The sequence below is a fragment of the Vespula pensylvanica genome, chromosome 15, assembly GCF_014466175.1.
Source record: "Vespula pensylvanica isolate Volc-1 chromosome 15, ASM1446617v1, whole genome shotgun sequence".
In the NCBI taxonomy this organism is placed as follows: Eukaryota; Metazoa; Arthropoda; class Insecta; order Hymenoptera; family Vespidae; genus Vespula; species Vespula pensylvanica.
The window spans coordinates 3,233,124-3,251,995 of NC_057699.1; the positions used below are offsets into that span (position 1 = coordinate 3,233,124).

Here is an 18,872-nt window from a genome sequence, read left to right on the forward strand (position 1 = left end):
TTATTAATTTAAAAATATTTAATTCAGAAAACTTTGTTTATCTTATCAGTTTACTTACTGTTATCGAAAATCATTAACTTATAACTACTTTCTTAAACTAGCCGTATTTTAAAATAATTAAAATCGCTGTGTTCTGTATGAAAAGTCAAATTGATGTATAGTAATTTTGATGTTTGAAATGCTTTTGAAAAACGTGTGATCTGCGAGACATCTAGTGGCGAATTGAGAAAGCTTCTGCATTGTATTTGATTCTACATTTTCATTATAAGCACGCATGTTTCATTTTGGGTTAATTGTCTGTTTTATATGTAGAAGCAGAATGCGAGAAGATTAAACGATATATATAAAAAGGATATATATAAAAAGGATATATATAAAAAGTGAAAATACTTCTGATTATTATAAATATTGAAATCTGTCATTATAATTTATTTCATTTGTGTATACAGAATCATTAAAGTATTTTGCTAATATAAATATTTTAAAGAAAACTATTTTCCTTTTTGTTTTCTTAACGTTAATTATTAGTAATTAATATATATGTATATTTATTTATAATTGTAATTATGGCAAAAGTTATTACGAAGAAAAAGAAATTGAAGAGACTATCTACTAAGGAAGAGTTGGAGCTTTCTGATAAATCGGTATAATTTGTTTTTTGAAATTTGTTAAATTTTGCTGTACAGTTTGTGGTAAATTTTTTTATCATTTTAGGAATTAATAGATAAAATATTGCAATTAGAAGCTTATAATATGCAACTTCAAACGATACTTAAAAAAACTGAAACGCATGAAATGGAACGAACGAAATGTCATAATAAGACTCAAAAACAGTTTGATTTCACAAAGTATGCAAAATAAAATTTTTCCATTTTAATTTTATTGAAATATAAAATAGAATAGAAATACTTTAAATATTTAATTCAATTCAATTGGTTGCAGGTGTCACAAAAGACATATTTTATTAAAATTGTACTACTTAGGTTGGGATTATGATGGTTTTACATGTCAAGAAGGAAATAATAATACTATTGAACATCATTTATTTTCTGCTTTAATAAAAAGTTGTTGTATAGAATCTCGTGAAAAAGCAAATTATCATCGTTGTGGTAGAACAGATAAAGGTGTTAGTGCTTTCTCTCAAGTAATTAGTTTAGATATACGCAGCAAATTGGAACCTGAGAAACAAAGTGATTTACAAAATGAATTATCATATTGTAAAATATTAAATCGTTTACTTCCTCAAAATATAAGATGCATAGCTTGGAGTCCAGTTCCAAGTGATTTCTCTGCTAGATTTAATTGCAAGGATAGGACATATAAATATATTTTTCCTAGAGGAAAATTAAATATTGATGCTATGAATAAAGCTGCTAAATATACTATAGGCACACATGATTTTCGAAATATTTGTAAAATGGATGTTGCCAATGGTGTGATAAATTTTAAAAGAAGAATAATTGATGCTACAGTTTCTGTAAAACAAAATGATTATAATAATCCAGGTATGTAGCAATATATTTAAATGTGACTTTGTTATGATAATTATATAAAATACTATCTTAGAAAGAAGTAGTTAAATTTTTAATTTCATATTTATTTTAATAGGATATGATATATGTGAATTAAAAATAACAAGTCAAGCTTTTCTTTGGCATCAAATACGTTGTTTAATGGGAGTATTATTACTAGTAGGGCAAGAAAAAGAAAAACCAGAAATTATTTTAAAGTTACTTGATATTGATAGTTATCCATGTAAACCTCAATACAATCTAGCTTGTGAAATTCCTTTAAATCTTTATCACTCAGAATATGAAAATATCAAATGGTTCTATGATAAAGATGAATTTATAAAGGTTATAAAAATTTTACAACAAGACTGGTCAATAAACACTGTGAAGTATGAAACATTTTACTTTATTATTAGAATAAAACTTTTTTTGCTTATTGTAATCTAATATTTGAATTCAAACAGATCAGCTATGATTAAAGATATGTTAATGGATTTAGAAAGTTTACAAAATTGTACAGATACAACATTTCAAAATGATTGTTTACTTCTCGGTGTGCATTCAAAAGTTTATCAACCTTTAATGGAAAGAGTAACTTGTGGTGAGTAGTTTATATATTGTTATTATTTAATATTTTGCTATTTCAATGTCATATAATATTGTATGTTATATAATTTTTACAGAAAGTTTAGAAAATAGAATAAAGCATTACCAAAAAAAGGGTAAATTTGAATTAATGGATTTAAGTAATATGTAATACTTAAGATTATCGATATTTCGGTAAGAAATGTAATCTTTGAAAACAAAAAAATGAGACTAAATACAGTTATATCTATTTTCCATATGCCAAACTTGTACCTTTACATTTGATAATTACAGATTATTTATTGTATTAATTTTTACATTTTTACCTTGATTTATTGTATACATTAGATTCTATTGTTGTTAATGTTGATGAAGTTGTAATACCATAAGAAATCTCAGGAGAAGTTTCCATTTGTAATAAGATTATCAGAAAAGTTGTAATACCTCCAAAAAACTAATCGATATTTTAATCACAATAAGACGAGCATTTTTATAATAATTTTATATGAAATTTTTAAATAGAAAGATAAAATCTAAAAGACGTACCTGCTGAATAAATTTGTAACCATATTCGTAAAAACCAAACGCGGAAAATTTCAGTCGCTTATAAGTCATTTCGGATATGAATTGAAAAACCTTATAAAAACAAAATTTAAATGTTATAATACAAGTGTTAGAGGGATGGCGGGGAAAATAATCTAGAATATTTTCAATTGCGAGTAACTTACCTCTTCGCGTATTGTAACATGAAAGGAATCCATTACTTTCTGAATAAATACTTGCGTCTTATTTGCCTGTTATTATCAATGATTAATTCTATTAAATAAATTCTATGTCTATTTAATTATTCATCTTAATTATATATCAAATTTTATTTTTTAATTTTACCTCGGCCTTGACTATCTCGCATGTATAGTTAATCGAGAGTAATTTGATTGTGTAAAACATACTCCATACAAGAATATCTAAGACTTTCTTTATCTTAAACGATTCCCAGGTATTGGAATTAGTAAGTGTAATATACAATTCACTAATTAAGCCTATTTCGCCAATAAAGAAAGATATCATTTCTAAAAGCATCGGTGCTCCAAATATAGTATTCAGATTATTACATATCTTACTCAATTCCAGATGAAGATGCCTGCAAGAGAAATGGTTAATTTCTTATTTAATTATAGGATTTAATAATAGGATTTTTTATAAATTTAATTGTTTCTAAAATAAATACGATTTTATCATTCCTTTTTTTTCATAGATCATGGTAAATTTATATTAATATTGTAATAAAATTCTTATTGTTTTACGAAAAATGTATATTAGTTTTACATAGCTTTACATTGCCATCCATATATCGTAACACTTCATATCGTTTCCATTTGGTCGTAATACTTCGTTTGTATTTATTGCATTAGAATGATTCGTTGTACTTGTAAAGTCTTCAGGCATTATTTTTGTAGAGCGATGCCTAGTCTCGCAACGTTTAGTTATATATTCATTTAATTTACAAAATCTAGTTCTTTCATATCTGCATTAAGATATAATATTAAGCAAGAAAAAAAATTATATTTGCGTATATATTTAATGTATTTAACTGTGTGTGTATGTGTGTGTATTAATACATGTTTTGTTAATTAATTAATTTTTTTTTGAGATGGATATATCGAATACGTACAACAAAAGAATGATGAATATAAGATCCAGAATCGTGTTGTTATGAACGGGCTGATTAATTAAGCATGTAGAAATAATTTTCAACAGATCGTTTTCTCTTAAATGTAATAAAATTTCGAAAAAGTTCAATAAGCAAACTGTTACCAACCATCCTATAATGATGAGTATCATTAATTTTCGTATATTTTTATACTCTGTTCGAAAACCAAGTTCTTTCAAAGTATCATCGAGGGTGGACATCCTTTTCAAACACTTTGCAAGATTCTTGAAAAAATAAAGAAAGAATGAAAAAATAATAGAAATGAATCTTTCTTGTTCTGAGATAAAATTTTAAAACATTTAACAATAAGATTATATAATGTAAGAAATAACGTTAAAATCTATATAAGGTACCGTACTTTGCTGTTGAACAGGCAGAAGAACATCGACGTAATCGTTGTGGTCATGTTGAAGTAAAGAACGAGAATGGATGCGTTATTCTCAAACAAAATATTAAATATGCTAGAACTCAATAAATATTTGAAAAAGATAAAGTAACTGATCCACCAGCACAATATATACATAATATTAATATAGATAATAATTTTATACATAGGATATTCAAGAATGATTATTCCGAATATAGAGCCGGTAAGCAAAAGAGGAAAAAACGCTTGTTTAAGATTTTCGATCATGGCTTCACCGTTTTGTCTTAATGATAGTAAACTAACTTGCAGACTGACAGAGTAACGTCGGCTAACACATTCTACTTTACGGTTTATCGATATCCTTGTGATATCAATCGCAATTACGTATATATGGCACTTACGTCCTATCATGAATTATACGTTTGCTAATTGATATGATTGTTGTTTCGGCAGGAAAAATCGATAAATAGTCTTCTACAATTTCGTACAATATACCTATTAATTCGTTTCATTGCGAGACATGTAATGTCACGTTTTGAGAAACTTGACATGTTTTCATTTACGTAAAAAAATGTTTTTTTTTTTTTTTTTCTAAATAAAAATATAGAGAAAAACATATATAAAAATTTTTTGAGTAAATTACGACGTATGATACTTGTTAAGGGCTTTAGATTGATTATTATTTTGAGATAAATCAAATTTTATTTTCTATTCTGTAGAATAATTAAGCGACGTTCATAAAAATTCTTTCATCGTACAATACTGTCGCGATATAGTACAATAAAAGGAGAAATGTTCGAGAATGAATGCCAGATTCTAATTGTAAGTATATATATACATACAACATGCATACAAACTGGCATCATCGGGAGAGAGTATAAATTGCAAGATGCCAACCAGGTTACAGTAGGCGTTATACGTGGTTGCGATTATTGATCGCGGTCAGCATTCTTTATAATGAAAAATTAAAAACGATACGGATACGTACTAATTTAAAAAATCGAAGATCATTATGAAGACTAAAGCGATAGAAGAGTAATTAACTTTTTATAAAAATGAAAACGGAGAAGGGGACAATAATCGTCTTATTGGAAGTATGATATGGAATAATATTTTCTTATTCATTTTCAAAAGGTCTTAGAATGAGATCGATAGTAAACGAATTAGTATTCGTCTCGAGTTTAACTCGTTAAAGGCTACAATCGGTCGAATTAATCGATTGGAATTACGTTCCATTGTTACAACGTCGCGATTATGCGTCTGTAGTGATTCGATAATCAGATCATAAGCATTAACAGCCACTGAGATCTATAAGAGACAAGTTTCGCTCTTTATTTGATTTCATCGCTGTGATTTCAACGAGAACGATCATAGAAAGTGAATATTTAATATTAAATTATCTTCTATTTAAACAGGCGTCGTAGGATTCACTTTGACAATTTTTCAACTATCAATTAAAACAGCAATTTCCATAATAGTAAACAAATTATATAAAATATTTTGTTAAATATTTGACTCAGCCAATTTGTTGCTACAGTCAAGATTAAAATATTGTATTTTTTCTCTAAAGTTGTACAGCAAGTATACGTTCTTCAGGATGGTTATCACTTAGGACACTCCCTGTGGTCGTACCTAAAAACTAATAAAGGATACAAATGGACTTAGGTTTTGGCCAACATGGCGTATCATGTCGAAACTACTTTGCATGTTATTTATGCAATCGGCATTATCCCACTGTGTATTAATAGCAGATGCGATCTCGTAAAAATTTACCGGACGTCCCGTTCGTTACGTTCTTTGTTCGTTATGACGAAATGGAGTTCCCCTTGATTTCCTCATAAGCGATGGGAATAATTTGATATTTCATTCAATTTGGCACATACATATATACATACAACTTTGTTACGCGATATTATGGCACATTGTGATCTCGAAACGTTCGCTATCGTGAAGGGATATCGCGCTGAGGAACAATTTTATTTATTTTTTCTCTTTACTATGCGTTAAGTGTTACATAACAATGACATAAACACATCGAGTTAATATTACTTAGACGGGTTGAGAAGCTGCATCAAAGGATCAAGGTGAATTTTTATCTTCTAACTGGTTTCTCGTGTAACGGATATATTGTGTTACAAAAGTAATATTTCTTTTCTTTTTTTTTTTTTTTTTTCTTACGATACAATGAACATAATTCTATGTGAATTATGTCGAGAATTCCTAAAAATAATCGTTTGTAATAGCAATATAAAATACGAAATATATTTTTTAAAAGATTCCTTGTTGCCCAATGAAATATAAAAATTTCTATCTAGATGGGGAAACAGATTGTTAATATTATCCGACATTTTATTATTAATAAACAATGGATACATATAAATATATTATTTTCTTTTACTTCGAAAAAAAAAAAAAAAGAAACGACATAATAATAAAGTCGTGGATTTTTAAAAAGGTCTTGCCAAAATTTATCGTAAGATTAAAAAGTCGGGATGAAAAGTAACGGGGATACTATCGCATTGCGAGTAAACCATAAGTTTCTCATATAAGTGTTGGTATGGATCAAAATGACGGTTCTCGTCCTTCTTGGTAAACCGCAACTATCATCCTTTTCCTTCACTTTCTGTGTGGGTTATTCATCCGTGTGCATAGTCCATCAAGTAGAGACAGTAGTATGTACGTATATATATACGTACGTATATATCGTACTATACGTTAGTTGGTACGTGGGAGGACAAAGACTTGAATTTCTTACTCAACTTTTGAGGGTCAAGTCGAGTAAAGAAGACATTCCTCTGCAATAAATCTATAGATATTTGCACATTTAAGATATATTACAAATAATTTCATTTAATATTATTTAATATATATTTCAACCATAATCATTCTTTAATGAGATACATTTATATTTTATAAAATTTTAATTTTTATTAAAGATATACAAATTGAAAATAGACAAAAAGATTTTTTTTTCTAGGTGTTCATTATAACAACAAATGTATTATAAGATTACTATTAGATAGTTTATTGAAATATCGAGAAATCACATATTCTCTTGTATAAGTAATGTATTTTAAATGTTTCATTCTCCTTATTGCAATGAAAAATTTATATTAAAAACAGTTGTTTTATACTCAAGATACTAAGTAGTATCGATAGCCTCTTTATATAGGTACATAGAGTGTATTTTCATTCTCTAAGATAATTCCGGTGCGTGGGAGGACGAAGACATGAATTTCTTACTCAACTTTTGAGGGTCAAGTCGAGTAAAGAAGACATTCTTTTATATAGATTTATAATCCTTACGTTTAATTCACGCTATTCTGTAGCTCGAATCGTTTCTACATTTTTTTTTCTTTACTTTATGTTTTTTCAATTCAATTCAATTAAACAATTCGTCAACTTTTATTTTATTTTATTTACAACACTTTATTTAGCTTTCTTTTTAAACGATTAACTTTTTATAGTAGTCAAAGTTTCGATAAAGATAGATTGTAGTAATGCATTATGTTGGTTCTTCTGCGTATGTATCTTATTTTTCCACTGTTACGGCAAACCACGGAAACGTTTTGTCAGTCCATTCTCAAGACGGATCACTCTTTAGCCAACCTCCAGTCGAGACATGCAACAAATGAGATTTTGCAACAGCGAAGAACGTTAAGACATACTGGATAAAATACCGAGTTGATTCTACTTTTTTTTTTCTCAGATCTTGTCTTATTATTTTTTTGGATTAATATTTAAACGCAAATAGATTTTGATTTATTTCAGATCTGCCCTGATATTTTTATTTGCAAAGATATACTTAGATGATTAGATTAAAAGAATTTAAAGAGACATATAATATATATAATATATATATAATATATATATATATATATATATATATAAAAAGAAAAAGATAGTTTCATACACAAAATTTCAAGTTCATTATAATTTCTGATCTAGTCGAATTCACCTTATGATATTACAACTGCATCAACTTTTGATATTTTTATGTAAACTACAAAAGAACGCATCTGAAAGATTTTTGAACTTTTACAGTTTGATAAGAAAAAAGTTAAAAGGAAAAAATCTTGAACTTTTCTGTTTAGTTAATTAAAAAGGATAGATACGTCCTTAACATTTTCAACACATGCATATCTTCTTCTGTCGTATAATCAAGCGTCGCTGCTATGATCGAGATTGTATTTTAACATATCTTGGGAGTTATGGTTGAAATAATGAGTCCCGCTCGACTGGCTATCGGTGCTACAGCACTGAATCATCGCTCGACTCGTTACTACTCATTGTCAGTAGTACTGCTCGATCGATTTAACGATCCTCCGATCACACAAGATAAAATGATAATGTCAAAAAAAAAGTAAATAAAAAGCTGTCTATTTTGCAAAGTTGGAAATATTTACAAAATTACTAATTCGATTTGGATCAATGCAAAGGACGCCCTACGAAATGCGAAAAAAGAAATTATAAAAATTGTCTTTCTTTTCTTTTTGTTTTTTTGGATCATCTAGGTGTATGTAATCCAATTAAAATGGAATCGTTCACGGAGAGCAAAGGCGTTGGTTCAGTTGGATCGTAAAATAAAATTGGAAGTTACGAAGATGTATCGTAACTGCTTCCCTAGCGGCGGTGCACATGACGACCGAGAGCGCGTAATGCCACGGTGTGATGGGGCACCCAGATTCTTGGCAAAGAGTAGGTCATCTACGAACAGAGCGAAGTTTTCACTTTCATCGTGACCGAGGGAATACCTAGTTACATGAGGCGGCAGACAAAGGCATCGTCGGTTAGAAGAAGGCGGTTGGCTATGACACGCAGCTTCGACAGAAGATCGGATATTCATAACCTTCCATTCAATTCGCACGGCCGTGCGAATTCTACGTTCCACTTGGCCTCTTCCTCTTACTGTGAAAATATGATCACCCTATCGCTTGCGAACAGACTCGAATTATTCTCCGTGAACGATGAACGATCGCCTCGTTTCGTCGTTCCTTTTGGAGATCCTAAGTGATACCGATTTGACAGCTTTTACGACTTTATACCTGAATATATAGTTACATCGATCTTTTTTTTCGATCCTTCTAATCTTATTAATAAACCGGAACATCCAAAGTACCGAATAATTATTTCTTACCCTCGAAAGTCGATACCTTATTTCATAATCGTAGAAGGATGAATCATACAGATTGAAAAATTCAACGAATTCGAAAATCGAATACAATTTTTTCCCCACCCAAAATTGGATTGATCAAATTAAGTAATGTCGGGATTTTTAATAGAAAAATATTATCGCGTTGTTCGTTTATATATTTATTATATCACTAACAAATATCATAAACATCGGTCGATCTAATAATAAAATATGAATTAATTTCTCTTAAACGTGTCAAATCGATCTTGTATAAACGAGACGTATTGATTCGATGAAAGAATCGATTCTTTTCCGACATTTTAACCTTCGCCTGACCTTCTAATGATATCTCTAATTCGTAATATTCGTGAACATGATTTGAAAGTGATATAAAGTTTATATCACTTTAAGATCGTTTTCATTACTTCAGCCCTGTTTTCTAACGACGTATAACGCCGTTAAAAGTCGTTTGATATGTCTATGAGAGACCTTTGTTTCACACCCTGCGATCAGCAATAAAGAACTGCATGACGTGATCTAACGTCGTACATTAAAAGCATTACTGTCGTGCTAAAACTTTACGCGTGATGATATTGCCTTTAAAACGAATAATAATCTTACACGGACATGAATGATAGCAATAAGAAAATATATAGTCATGTATATACCAATAGATTACTATATACACATACGTAAATAAATACATAGTATATATGAATATAGTTTTTATATAAAATATTATTACATACTAAAGTATATTAATACATCATTAATATACAGTATCTAATGTATAGTGTATATATACTAAGATATTAATATATTAATATATTCATTACTATATTATATAATTGTATGTATATTGGTACCTATATATTATTAATATAGTATTTCGAGTATATAGTATATAACATAAAAAAATCTTGAATACATTCAAGGCTATATATATGATATATACGTACTTACATAGGTACTTGTAACAGTTGCCATTCGTTAGATATACATACATATATGCATGTCTATATATTTGTACTTATACACGTACTAACGAAATTGCAATAATTTTTTAAAAATAAATATACTAAAACAGCATAATCGGTCGAATATAATAATTATGTATCTATAAGTATATACATATTTATGTATATGTATGTATAGGTAATACCTAGTAAGGAATAGGTGAAATTGACGATGAGTTAAAGGACTGTAAAAATATAAGATGCGAGAAAAGGTAATGACGAAGCAAAATGATCTATGGAGTAAATGATTTGAAACGCATTAGCCGTAATTTATGTGCACGTTTCATATTCATCTAACGAAATGATTCCTCTAGAAAATTATGCAAGAATATCGTACCTCGATAAAAAATTCGTACACACTTGAAAATGGAATGAATTTTGTAGCAGCTAAGCCTTAGAATTGTAAATAGAAAATAATTTGCTTGATTGGTCTTAGTAGAAATAAAAATTAAAAAATATATTCCTTTTAATATTTGCATCGAGTTTCTTTATAAAATTAAATATAATATGTTTCGTAACGAGCAAATATCTCATAACTGGTTGAAATTACAAAAAAGTTCAGTAAGAGAAATTTGCACGGTTCTGAATCAGTTACAAAGTGCATCTAAAAAAATTTTCTTTTTTATTTGTGAAATTGTCTAGTTATGAAAGTCAACACAATTTTTTTTTTTTTTGAATGGATACCTGTAATTTCTTTTTACGATTATTTATTTATATAATATTTATATAGTAGCGATCATTTGTAATCGAAATCATATGTGGTAAAAAATTACTACTATGGATCATTAGCGATATAATCGGCATCTTAACGACTGACTAACAGATACATACTCTACTGTAATTCATACTTCATCCTATACAAATACATCATTTACAAATCATGCAGTCATGCATTTTGACGAGTTAGAGGTCAATGATCATGCTCGACGAAATCAACTTCAAAATATTATGCGATCTAACGAATGTTTTTTTGAAATTGTGATCGATCACTTCAATACTTAACATATGATTTTAATTGTATACTTTATAAAAATACAAAAAAAAAAAGGAAAGATGCATTTGAAGCTGATTCAAAGCGGTGCAAATTTTATTGCTGTTGTTGTAATAAATTTTCTTGCAATTTTAACAAGCTTTAAGATACTTTCTTGGACATCTCTGAACGAACACCCTGTATATACCTATATAAATCCAATCATTATATTGGAATACATATTTTCCAATCATTTATGTCGTAATAATAATCATTAGCATTTGGTTACACACTGACCATAAGTATATTACGAAATTAAAGCGAATATTAAGGTGAGCAACGAGTACGAAGGAGTGAAAAAAGAATGAAAGAAGGCTCCTAGATATAAACTCGCTGTGCATTACATCACAACATCACCATGGGGATAGCATGTTCCTTTCGAATGTCTAGGCGAGCACCTCTTCTTAGGATCTCGCGATGCGAGGTGCATCTCTTTTCCTCGTATTTAGACCAGTCACTTACATAATAGGGGCCACGCAAGAGACGTACTACGATCTTGGAGCGGAGACTTTAAGGTTACGAGAACGAAATGTCACGAACGCTTCGAATAATGGGTGCAATGAGAGAGAAAGGATAGAAATAAGATTATAAGGACGTTCGTAATTTCGCGATGTTAATAAAATAAAGATTAAAATAAAGCTATGTTAAAAAATAATCGATCAAATAAAACATTTTCTCTTTTTCTTTTCTTTTTTTGATAAAACGTTTATCATTATATACGTAAAATGTAGCGTATAATATAATCGTATAGTTTTATGTTATACATATAATACGTATAATACGTTTACTATGGAATTGTTATTATGATTCTAATTAAAAATCGAATGTTTAATTAATATATGAATGCATTCATACAGGCATTTACAAGCGAAAAAGCTTAAGGTTGAAGTTATAAATAATTTCAATCGAATCCTAAAGGAACGGATAATCAATCAACTTTTTGTTTGCTCTTGAAATTGCAACTTGGGAGATTAATAGGGTTGTTCGTGTTACTATCACTGTGTATCGATTAGTATCTTTATACATGATCAAAGTTAAATTATAAATTGATCTCGCAATTTGTTAGAACGTAGAGAGAGAGAGAGAGAGAAAGAGAGAGAGAGAGAGAGAGAGAGAGAGAGTGAGAAGATTCTTGGATATATTAGGTAAGAAATTCATAAAATTTAACAGCAATTTATCAACGGAACGGTTTAGAGACATTTGTGGGTTTACGTTATTTGAACTTATCGCATTGAATAATAAATGAATATTTGCCTCCTACCCCCTGGACATAACGGATTATGCAAATTACACGTAATGTTTCTACGACTTACTTAGAGTTTAAGATCGAAGAGAATGAAATGTCATGAATGTCCCGATCGACGTCCCAGACAATAAGACGCGTTGAGGAAGGACTGGTCGAAACGATGCGTTATGAAAGTATTAATACGAGGTTTAAACGAAAATAAGAAATTCGATCATTATTTTCGGTCATCAAGATATTCGCGATACAATACTTTGCCATCCCCAGAAGCTAGGTGTTAATGTCACGCACTTTGAAATCTAATAGAATCTGTTTCAACGAACCTTGATCTTTAAAGTCCTCCTTTGATCCGCGTGAAAGAACGCTTCTTTTCCATGTACCACAAGCGTAAACGTAGAAGGCCTGCCTTCCTGCAAATATCAAAATGCTTCGAGATCAGTTTGATTTACAATAAGAAACTTCCGATAAAAAAATAAAAAATGGTTCCATGAATGTACACGGGTTATAAGATATCGAGTATATTGTCGCACGATAGGTATATATTCTTTAGATTTTTTCGATTTGAATAAATCGACGATTTTTACGGATTCTTTTTATAGATCAAAATAAAACACTACTTTATGTCGATTTGCTATAAAAATCTTATCAGCGAAATGGATTCTACGTGTATAGTTGACAGTCGATATAAGTCGATAGAATCAATAGAATAGATGTAAATGTCGTTAGACACAAGATAGATACAAGGGTAGATGACCGAAGGATCCGTTTGATCGTCTTATCTTTTTTTTGGGATCGCTGGTGTAAGTATAGCATTCTATTGTTGACCTTTCCAAGAGCAACAACGCCTGTGCTTGTGACTTTAGTCTTATAAAATCTGAGATTATTCCATGTATAAGAATTGGAGACTTATTTTCTAGCGCAAGTATAGTGTGGGAAAGGGTCGAACTGGAAACCAAGAGCGAGACTTAATGATGCAAACGCGACGTGAGATCGGAACGAGAATTAACGTTTGTTCTTTTATATATATGCTAAATATTAATTGAGATTTATGCATTATAAGTCACAATTGTGATCTTTTTTTACTTAGCTAGGTACATATCTTATCGAAGCGTTTGTCGATACATCGCTATATTTGATATTTTTTGTAAACATAAAGAAAATTTATTGTTCGAAGAATATTTTCTATATAATTAGCGACGTTAACATAGCGTAATGTATTTTACATTTCACCGATTGCGGAATTTGACTTGCAGTAATTTAGGTAGTTGCATTTAGGAAAATATTTATGCAAACAAAAGCGTTCTACTACCGACAACGGCGCTACGCGTCCTGAATATAAAGTTGAATATGTAGAAGTGCGACCGCTTGGAAATACCTCAGAGCTGCTAGACGAGGCATTTGCGATCATTTGCTACCTCTAGTATGCGGTTTAATGTCTTCGCTCTTCCTTTACGCGTTTTGTATATGTAAGATCTGAAGAAAATCGTTTAATCCGATCTCTCTTAGCTTCTCCAGAAATAATTTCAAGGCGCACCTATGTATTTACATATAATATCACATAAGTGTATATCTACATATCACACGTAATAAATGAAATGGATTTTCTTAGATAATCAACTGGACACAACTTGTTTTCCTTCGATTAACAAGGAAAATCGCAAATTCCTTTGTCCACATACAATATATACGCGTATATATATATATATATATATATATATATATATATACACATATATACATACATATATATACACATACATATATAATATAAAATGTTTTCAAAATAAGAAATTTCTGAAAGTGTTTCCTTAATGGCAACGTTAGATTAACCGGTTGTATAAATCAAGTTGACCTATAATAAGCCTTTAATCTTACGTATCATCATTAGATCATGTTATCCTAAGATGCAAAGTACCAGTCTTATAGGACATAAAATATTGATATAGTAACGCGAATACCGTGGTAACCGGACGATAGAGTACCTGGGTAAAATAAACGAAGATGCTACCTGTATTGAAAAGGTGCTGGAAAAGTGAAGCTGTTCGTTAATCATAGACGCCGTTAAGAGCAATCTTAAGCAAATATTACGCGATTATCAAAACCTTGTACTGAAGCTATCTTCCTTCTTCGAGTTGTATGACAACTACAAAGAATATCGCCGCCATTCACCGATTTTAGTTTGACTTCGGCGTGGTCGCAATCTAAACTACCACTACTGTCTCACGTTTGATTGCAGAAGCGCACCAGCCGGCACGACTTGCCCTCTCGCAAGTCCGATCTCTGCCAGGTTCTAAGACAAGGTAAGACATAGCAAGAACCAAGGGAGGTGCCCCTTCTTGCGTGGGCCTCTCTTCTCTTTCCATCACGTCTAAGAAACATCTTATTAGACCCACGCTATATAAACGCAATGCACCAGCATACCGGCCAGTTATATGCTGACTCTATTCGCAGCCGTGCCCGGACTGTAACAATACACTTATATTGCACAAGTGTAAATCGTAATCGTATCTGTGACCTAACGGAATTCCTACCGTAAGAGCATCGCATCGTATTCAAAAGAGAAAGAGAGCGAGAGAGAGAAAGAGAGAGAGAGAGAGAGAGAGAGAGATTTTAGAGTCGAATAAGACCTCCGAGAATGATTGATTGATCGATCGATTACTTCGTTCGAAGTTTGAATCGTTGGCACGAGTGTTCTCCCAAGTTTTTGGATTTATAATTCAAGTGCGTCCTTTAGCTTACACGCATGTGATATTGATCCTGCCGTTTGATTCTTTCCTTTATTTTATTTTATTTTACTTTTTTCATTATTATTTTTTTTTGTTTTTGTTTTTATTTTTATATCGATATCAGTTATCACGGATAATCGAGCTGTGACGCTTTAGGTGGTACGTAGTGATCTCATTAGATTAATTCATTTTATTTCTTTCTTTCTTTTTTTTTTTTTAATTTGCACTTTCTTTTTTTTCCGAGAGTGTACGCATTTAATTCTTAATGCAATTGATAATCGACGAATTAATCGATAAAGTGAAAAAAAGTGGAATTCACAGGACGACTGAAAAGTCCAATGAAAAGTCAACATGATCGATCGATCGATCGATAAAAGATAAAAATACAATTTATATAATTATTTCGATATTCGGTGATGATTAGTTGGGAATCTTTAAAAGATTCAAATAATGAATGAATAATTATCGAAGGTTTTATTCAACTCGTTTAGAAGATAATTATCGATTTTCTCTATAATTATAAAATTATTCTATTTAAAATATAAATGATTATTAATTACTTTTCTCATTAACTTAGTTGCTACTATCTACTAGGATCATTTAATACTTGTTCCAACTACTTGTTTCATCGTTTTTTCAAGGTAGTCATCAATTCAAAACCGACGTCGTGGCATCGAAAGATGTATTATCTTCAGGTATGATAACTTTTGGATAATTACTATTGATAAAACGTAAGGCAAAAAACGATGTCTGCAATTGATAAAGAGAGTAGTTCTGACATCGTGTTTTAAGTAAATTATTATATTCATTATAGTCAGTTATTTTAAGTAAATTGTGAAATATTATTCGATAAATAATATTTCCACAATATTATATCAATGAGTCTTTCTTTATTCGTGTATTTATAATTGAAAATATTTATGAATGAAAATACGAACGGTTATAGGAATATGGCAAGAGTAACATACATAACAAAATAATCGAGATCTCTGTTAATGATAATAATAAGAGAAAAAGCGACGAATATTTTTTATTCGATAACAATTGTTTGTTCCTATAACAGAGGTAGAGTTACGTATGAATATTTTTTTAATGATGACACTGTCGAGTTTAATTACGAAAGTGGAGCATCGATCTTATAATAGGCGTTTCATGTCATGTTACGCCAAGAGCAATTATTATTTATTACGTATTTTCGCTTTATGTTTTCGCATTTCACTCTCTTTTTACGGCACATTATTATCTGTTCTTTTTTTTTTTTTTACTTATCGCTTAATCCCTGCTTTTATTACATTATATATGTACCTATATCTTATTACTCTTAGATATTGTTTCATCAAATTACTACACCCACTCATACATATATATATATGTGTGTGTGTCTGACTATATTAAATAGAAAATTATTTTCACAGATAACGTTACTTTGGTTATCAATAGCCAATGTAATATGCGACTTACCACCGGGTACAAGACGTAATACTTATTTACCGCCCGAATCAACGAAAGGTTACTCATATGAGAAGCCACCGATACCATTTTCAAAAACTCCAACTTTTCCTCCCCGACCAACGCCAACATTTTCGCCAACGAGAACGACTCCTCCTTTTAACACGATACCAACGAGACCTAATGTCCCTCCAACGCCAAGTAGACCATATCCTATTCCCGTAACAAAGCCACCAGGAAAATACCCTACGAGACCTCCAAATGGATATCCACCACCAGGACCAAGACCAACTCCAATATTTCCGGAACCGGGCAATAATGGAAATACAGTAGGTCCTGGAGTAAGTGAAAAGCTACTAGAACGAAATAATATCTTTTTTTTTTTTTAATGTTGTAACATTGTTGTTTTGTAATGTTGAAATAATATAATATTGTTTTCCTTTTTTTTTTGTGAAGAATAATTAACGCAATCCTGCTACATTGCAGCACGATCATCATCACCATGAGCCCGGTATGCCCTTCGATTTTAACTATGCAGTAAAAGAGGACGCCTTCGGAAACGACTATTCTCATAATGCCATCAGCGACGGGGATATTGTACGTGGTGAATATCGCGTGCAACTTCCGGATGGCAGAATGCAAATCGTACGGTATACGGCTGATTGGAAACATGGTTTTAGCGCACAGGTCTCTTACGATGGAGCCTCGCGTAATTTCAATAGAGGCTATTAAATTTTAGCGTTTTATAGAGATTTCTACGATTATTCCATGTTATCGTCGTTTCAAAATATTTTACAAATATCTGAAGCTGGCATTGAGAGAGAAAGAGAAAAAGAGAAAGAGAGAGAGAGAGAGAGAGAGAGAGAGAGAGAGAGAGAGAGAGAGAGAGAGAGAGAGAGAGAGAGAGAGAGAGAGAGAGAGAGAAAGAGTAATGTTTTTCGTGATCCGTATTAATCTTTCTTTCTTTTTATTATTTTCTTTTTTTTTCTTAATCAAAATACGATCTTCTATACATCGTTATTATAAGTTCAAAAAAAATATTCAGTTTCGTTAACTTATTTCAATCCTTATGCGGCTGCAATTCATTTAATTGCCCCAAAGATAATACTCGATTATTCGTAATTTATGAATGTTATTAGGGCATGATAATTTATTTTAACAATATATACGTATATGGTATGCATATCACATTAATGTATACAAATTAAATACGTAATTTATAAAATGGAAAATATATCGAGGGTTAGGTTAGAAGATATAATACGATTTCAAAGTGACTTTATAATTATAAGATTATATAAAGATTTGTAACTTTAACCTATATAACGTTCTTGTTGAAAATCAGAATTTACTACACTTTCTACTTTGGAATAGAGATGTTTCTTTACTTCTTTTAATCCTACGTGTGTTCATAACTTTCTTGAGTTTATTTATCACGAGCTTTGTATGCATTTTAAATGTCGATCCCTTAATAAATCAATTACATCTTTTCTTACTTTTACAACAGGATTATAAAAGGTACGTATATAAAATATTTCTTATCGATCTAATTTTCATTGAAAAAAATATAAATTGAAAAAATGATGATATCAATCCATATTTAATACATTTAAAATGCTTTTATTGATCTCGATGTGTTTTTTAAATATCGTATTTTTACTTACATCATTTGTATCCATCAGTATGTATCCATCAATACGTAGACACAATGTGTTTGGATGCTTGTAATATAAAGTATATTTGTTTAAATTTAAACAAAACTCTATAAAAATAAACCAAATAAAATGAACAATAATCCTTTCAGAATATCACAGATGCATTTGTACTCAATATTTACTTCCTGGCTGAAGATGTCACTATCGAACTGTCTACCGCGAATCGATAATTCTTGTCATATCGATATGCAATGAAAATGACGTGATAGACAAAAAGCAAATGTAATGATCTCTTCGTTGTATTATTGCATCAATATATATTTTTATATTTAATTAGCATTTCATACAGAAAGATTAATTTACATAGGTTTCCTCAACTTTTTATAACATCGACCGATTGTTATTTTTCTTTTAATTAGATGCTCGACAGAAATGTTGCGTCTTT

General features: G+C 30.2%; 3 protein-coding genes and 1 long non-coding RNA gene across 8 annotated transcripts; 2 read left to right on the top strand and 2 right to left on the bottom strand.

The window, feature by feature from the left end:
* Positions 1 to 353: 353 nt before the first annotated feature.
* On the top strand, positions 354 to 2,885 carry LOC122634501 (tRNA pseudouridine(38/39) synthase). The gene is made up of 6 exons (XM_043823500.1): positions 354 to 644; positions 715 to 848; positions 943 to 1,505; positions 1,609 to 1,900; positions 1,976 to 2,112; positions 2,195 to 2,885. Exons 1-6 carry the CDS (start codon positions 567 to 569, stop codon positions 2,266 to 2,268), a joined length of 1,278 nt encoding a protein of 425 aa, XP_043679435.1. The 5' UTR covers positions 354 to 566; the 3' UTR covers positions 2,269 to 2,885.
* LOC122634505 (gustatory receptor 68a-like) lies at positions 2,419 to 4,219 on the bottom strand. Its single transcript, XM_043823507.1, has 7 exons — positions 4,166 to 4,219; positions 3,769 to 3,919; positions 3,433 to 3,621; positions 2,985 to 3,237; positions 2,825 to 2,890; positions 2,643 to 2,732; positions 2,419 to 2,550 (listed from the first exon to the last, which is right to left on the bottom strand). Exons 3-7 carry the CDS (start codon positions 3,540 to 3,542, stop codon positions 2,419 to 2,421), a joined length of 651 nt encoding a protein of 216 aa, XP_043679442.1. The 5' UTR covers positions 3,543 to 3,621; positions 3,769 to 3,919; positions 4,166 to 4,219.
* Positions 4,220 to 6,601: 2,382 nt separating this feature from the next.
* Positions 6,602 to 18,812, bottom strand: LOC122634506. Its single transcript, XR_006328403.1, has 3 exons — positions 18,437 to 18,812; positions 12,921 to 13,007; positions 6,602 to 6,980 (listed from the first exon to the last, which is right to left on the bottom strand). It is a non-coding gene; the product is annotated as an uncharacterized LOC122634506 (long non-coding RNA).
* LOC122634502 (proline-rich extensin-like protein EPR1) lies at positions 14,575 to 17,592 on the top strand. Of its 5 annotated transcripts, none has more exons than XM_043823504.1 (4): positions 14,575 to 14,897; positions 15,965 to 16,018; positions 16,739 to 17,113; positions 17,259 to 17,592. In XM_043823504.1, the coding sequence occupies exons 2-4, from the start codon at positions 16,004 to 16,006 to the stop codon at positions 17,502 to 17,504; spliced, it is 636 nt and encodes a 211-aa protein (XP_043679439.1). In that variant the 5' UTR covers positions 14,575 to 14,897; positions 15,965 to 16,003; the 3' UTR covers positions 17,505 to 17,592. The 5 variants fall into 5 exon arrangements, with proteins under 5 accessions (XP_043679439.1, XP_043679436.1, XP_043679437.1 ...); XM_043823501.1 differs by lacking the exon at positions 14,575 to 14,897 and adding an exon at positions 14,966 to 15,129 and having other exon boundaries at positions 15,901 to 16,018; XM_043823502.1 differs by lacking the exon at positions 14,575 to 14,897 and adding an exon at positions 15,035 to 15,129.
* Positions 18,813 to 18,872: the final 60 nt, after the last annotated feature.

Bases quoted from the DNA above. Each gene is read 5' to 3' on its own strand.
- LOC122634505 (XM_043823507.1), bottom strand. From the start codon at position 3,542: ATGCCTGAAGACTTTACAAGTACAACGAATCATTCTAATGCAATAAAT. The intron at 3,238-3,432 runs GTAAAGCTATGT...TTTCTCTTGCAG, and splicing joins TACGATATATGGATGGCAAT to GCATCTTCATCTGGAATTGA. The intron at 2,891-2,984 runs GTAAAATTAAAA...TGATAATAACAG, and splicing joins GCGAGATAGTCAAGGCCGAG to GCAAATAAGACGCAAGTATT.
- LOC122634502 (XM_043823501.1), top strand. From the start codon at position 15,005: ATGCACCAGCATACCGGCCAGTTATATGCTGACTCTATTCGCAGCCGT. The intron at 15,130-15,900 runs GTAAGAGCATCG...TCATTAACTTAG, and splicing joins GACCTAACGGAATTCCTACC to TTGCTACTATCTACTAGGAT. The intron at 16,019-16,738 runs GTATGATAACTT...TTATTTTCACAG, and splicing joins GAAAGATGTATTATCTTCAG to ATAACGTTACTTTGGTTATC.
- LOC122634501 (XM_043823500.1), top strand. From the start codon at position 567: ATGGCAAAAGTTATTACGAAGAAAAAGAAATTGAAGAGACTATCTACT. The intron at 849-942 runs GTATGCAAAATA...AATTGGTTGCAG, and splicing joins AAACAGTTTGATTTCACAAA to GTGTCACAAAAGACATATTT. The intron at 1,506-1,608 runs GTATGTAGCAAT...TTATTTTAATAG, and splicing joins AAATGATTATAATAATCCAG to GATATGATATATGTGAATTA.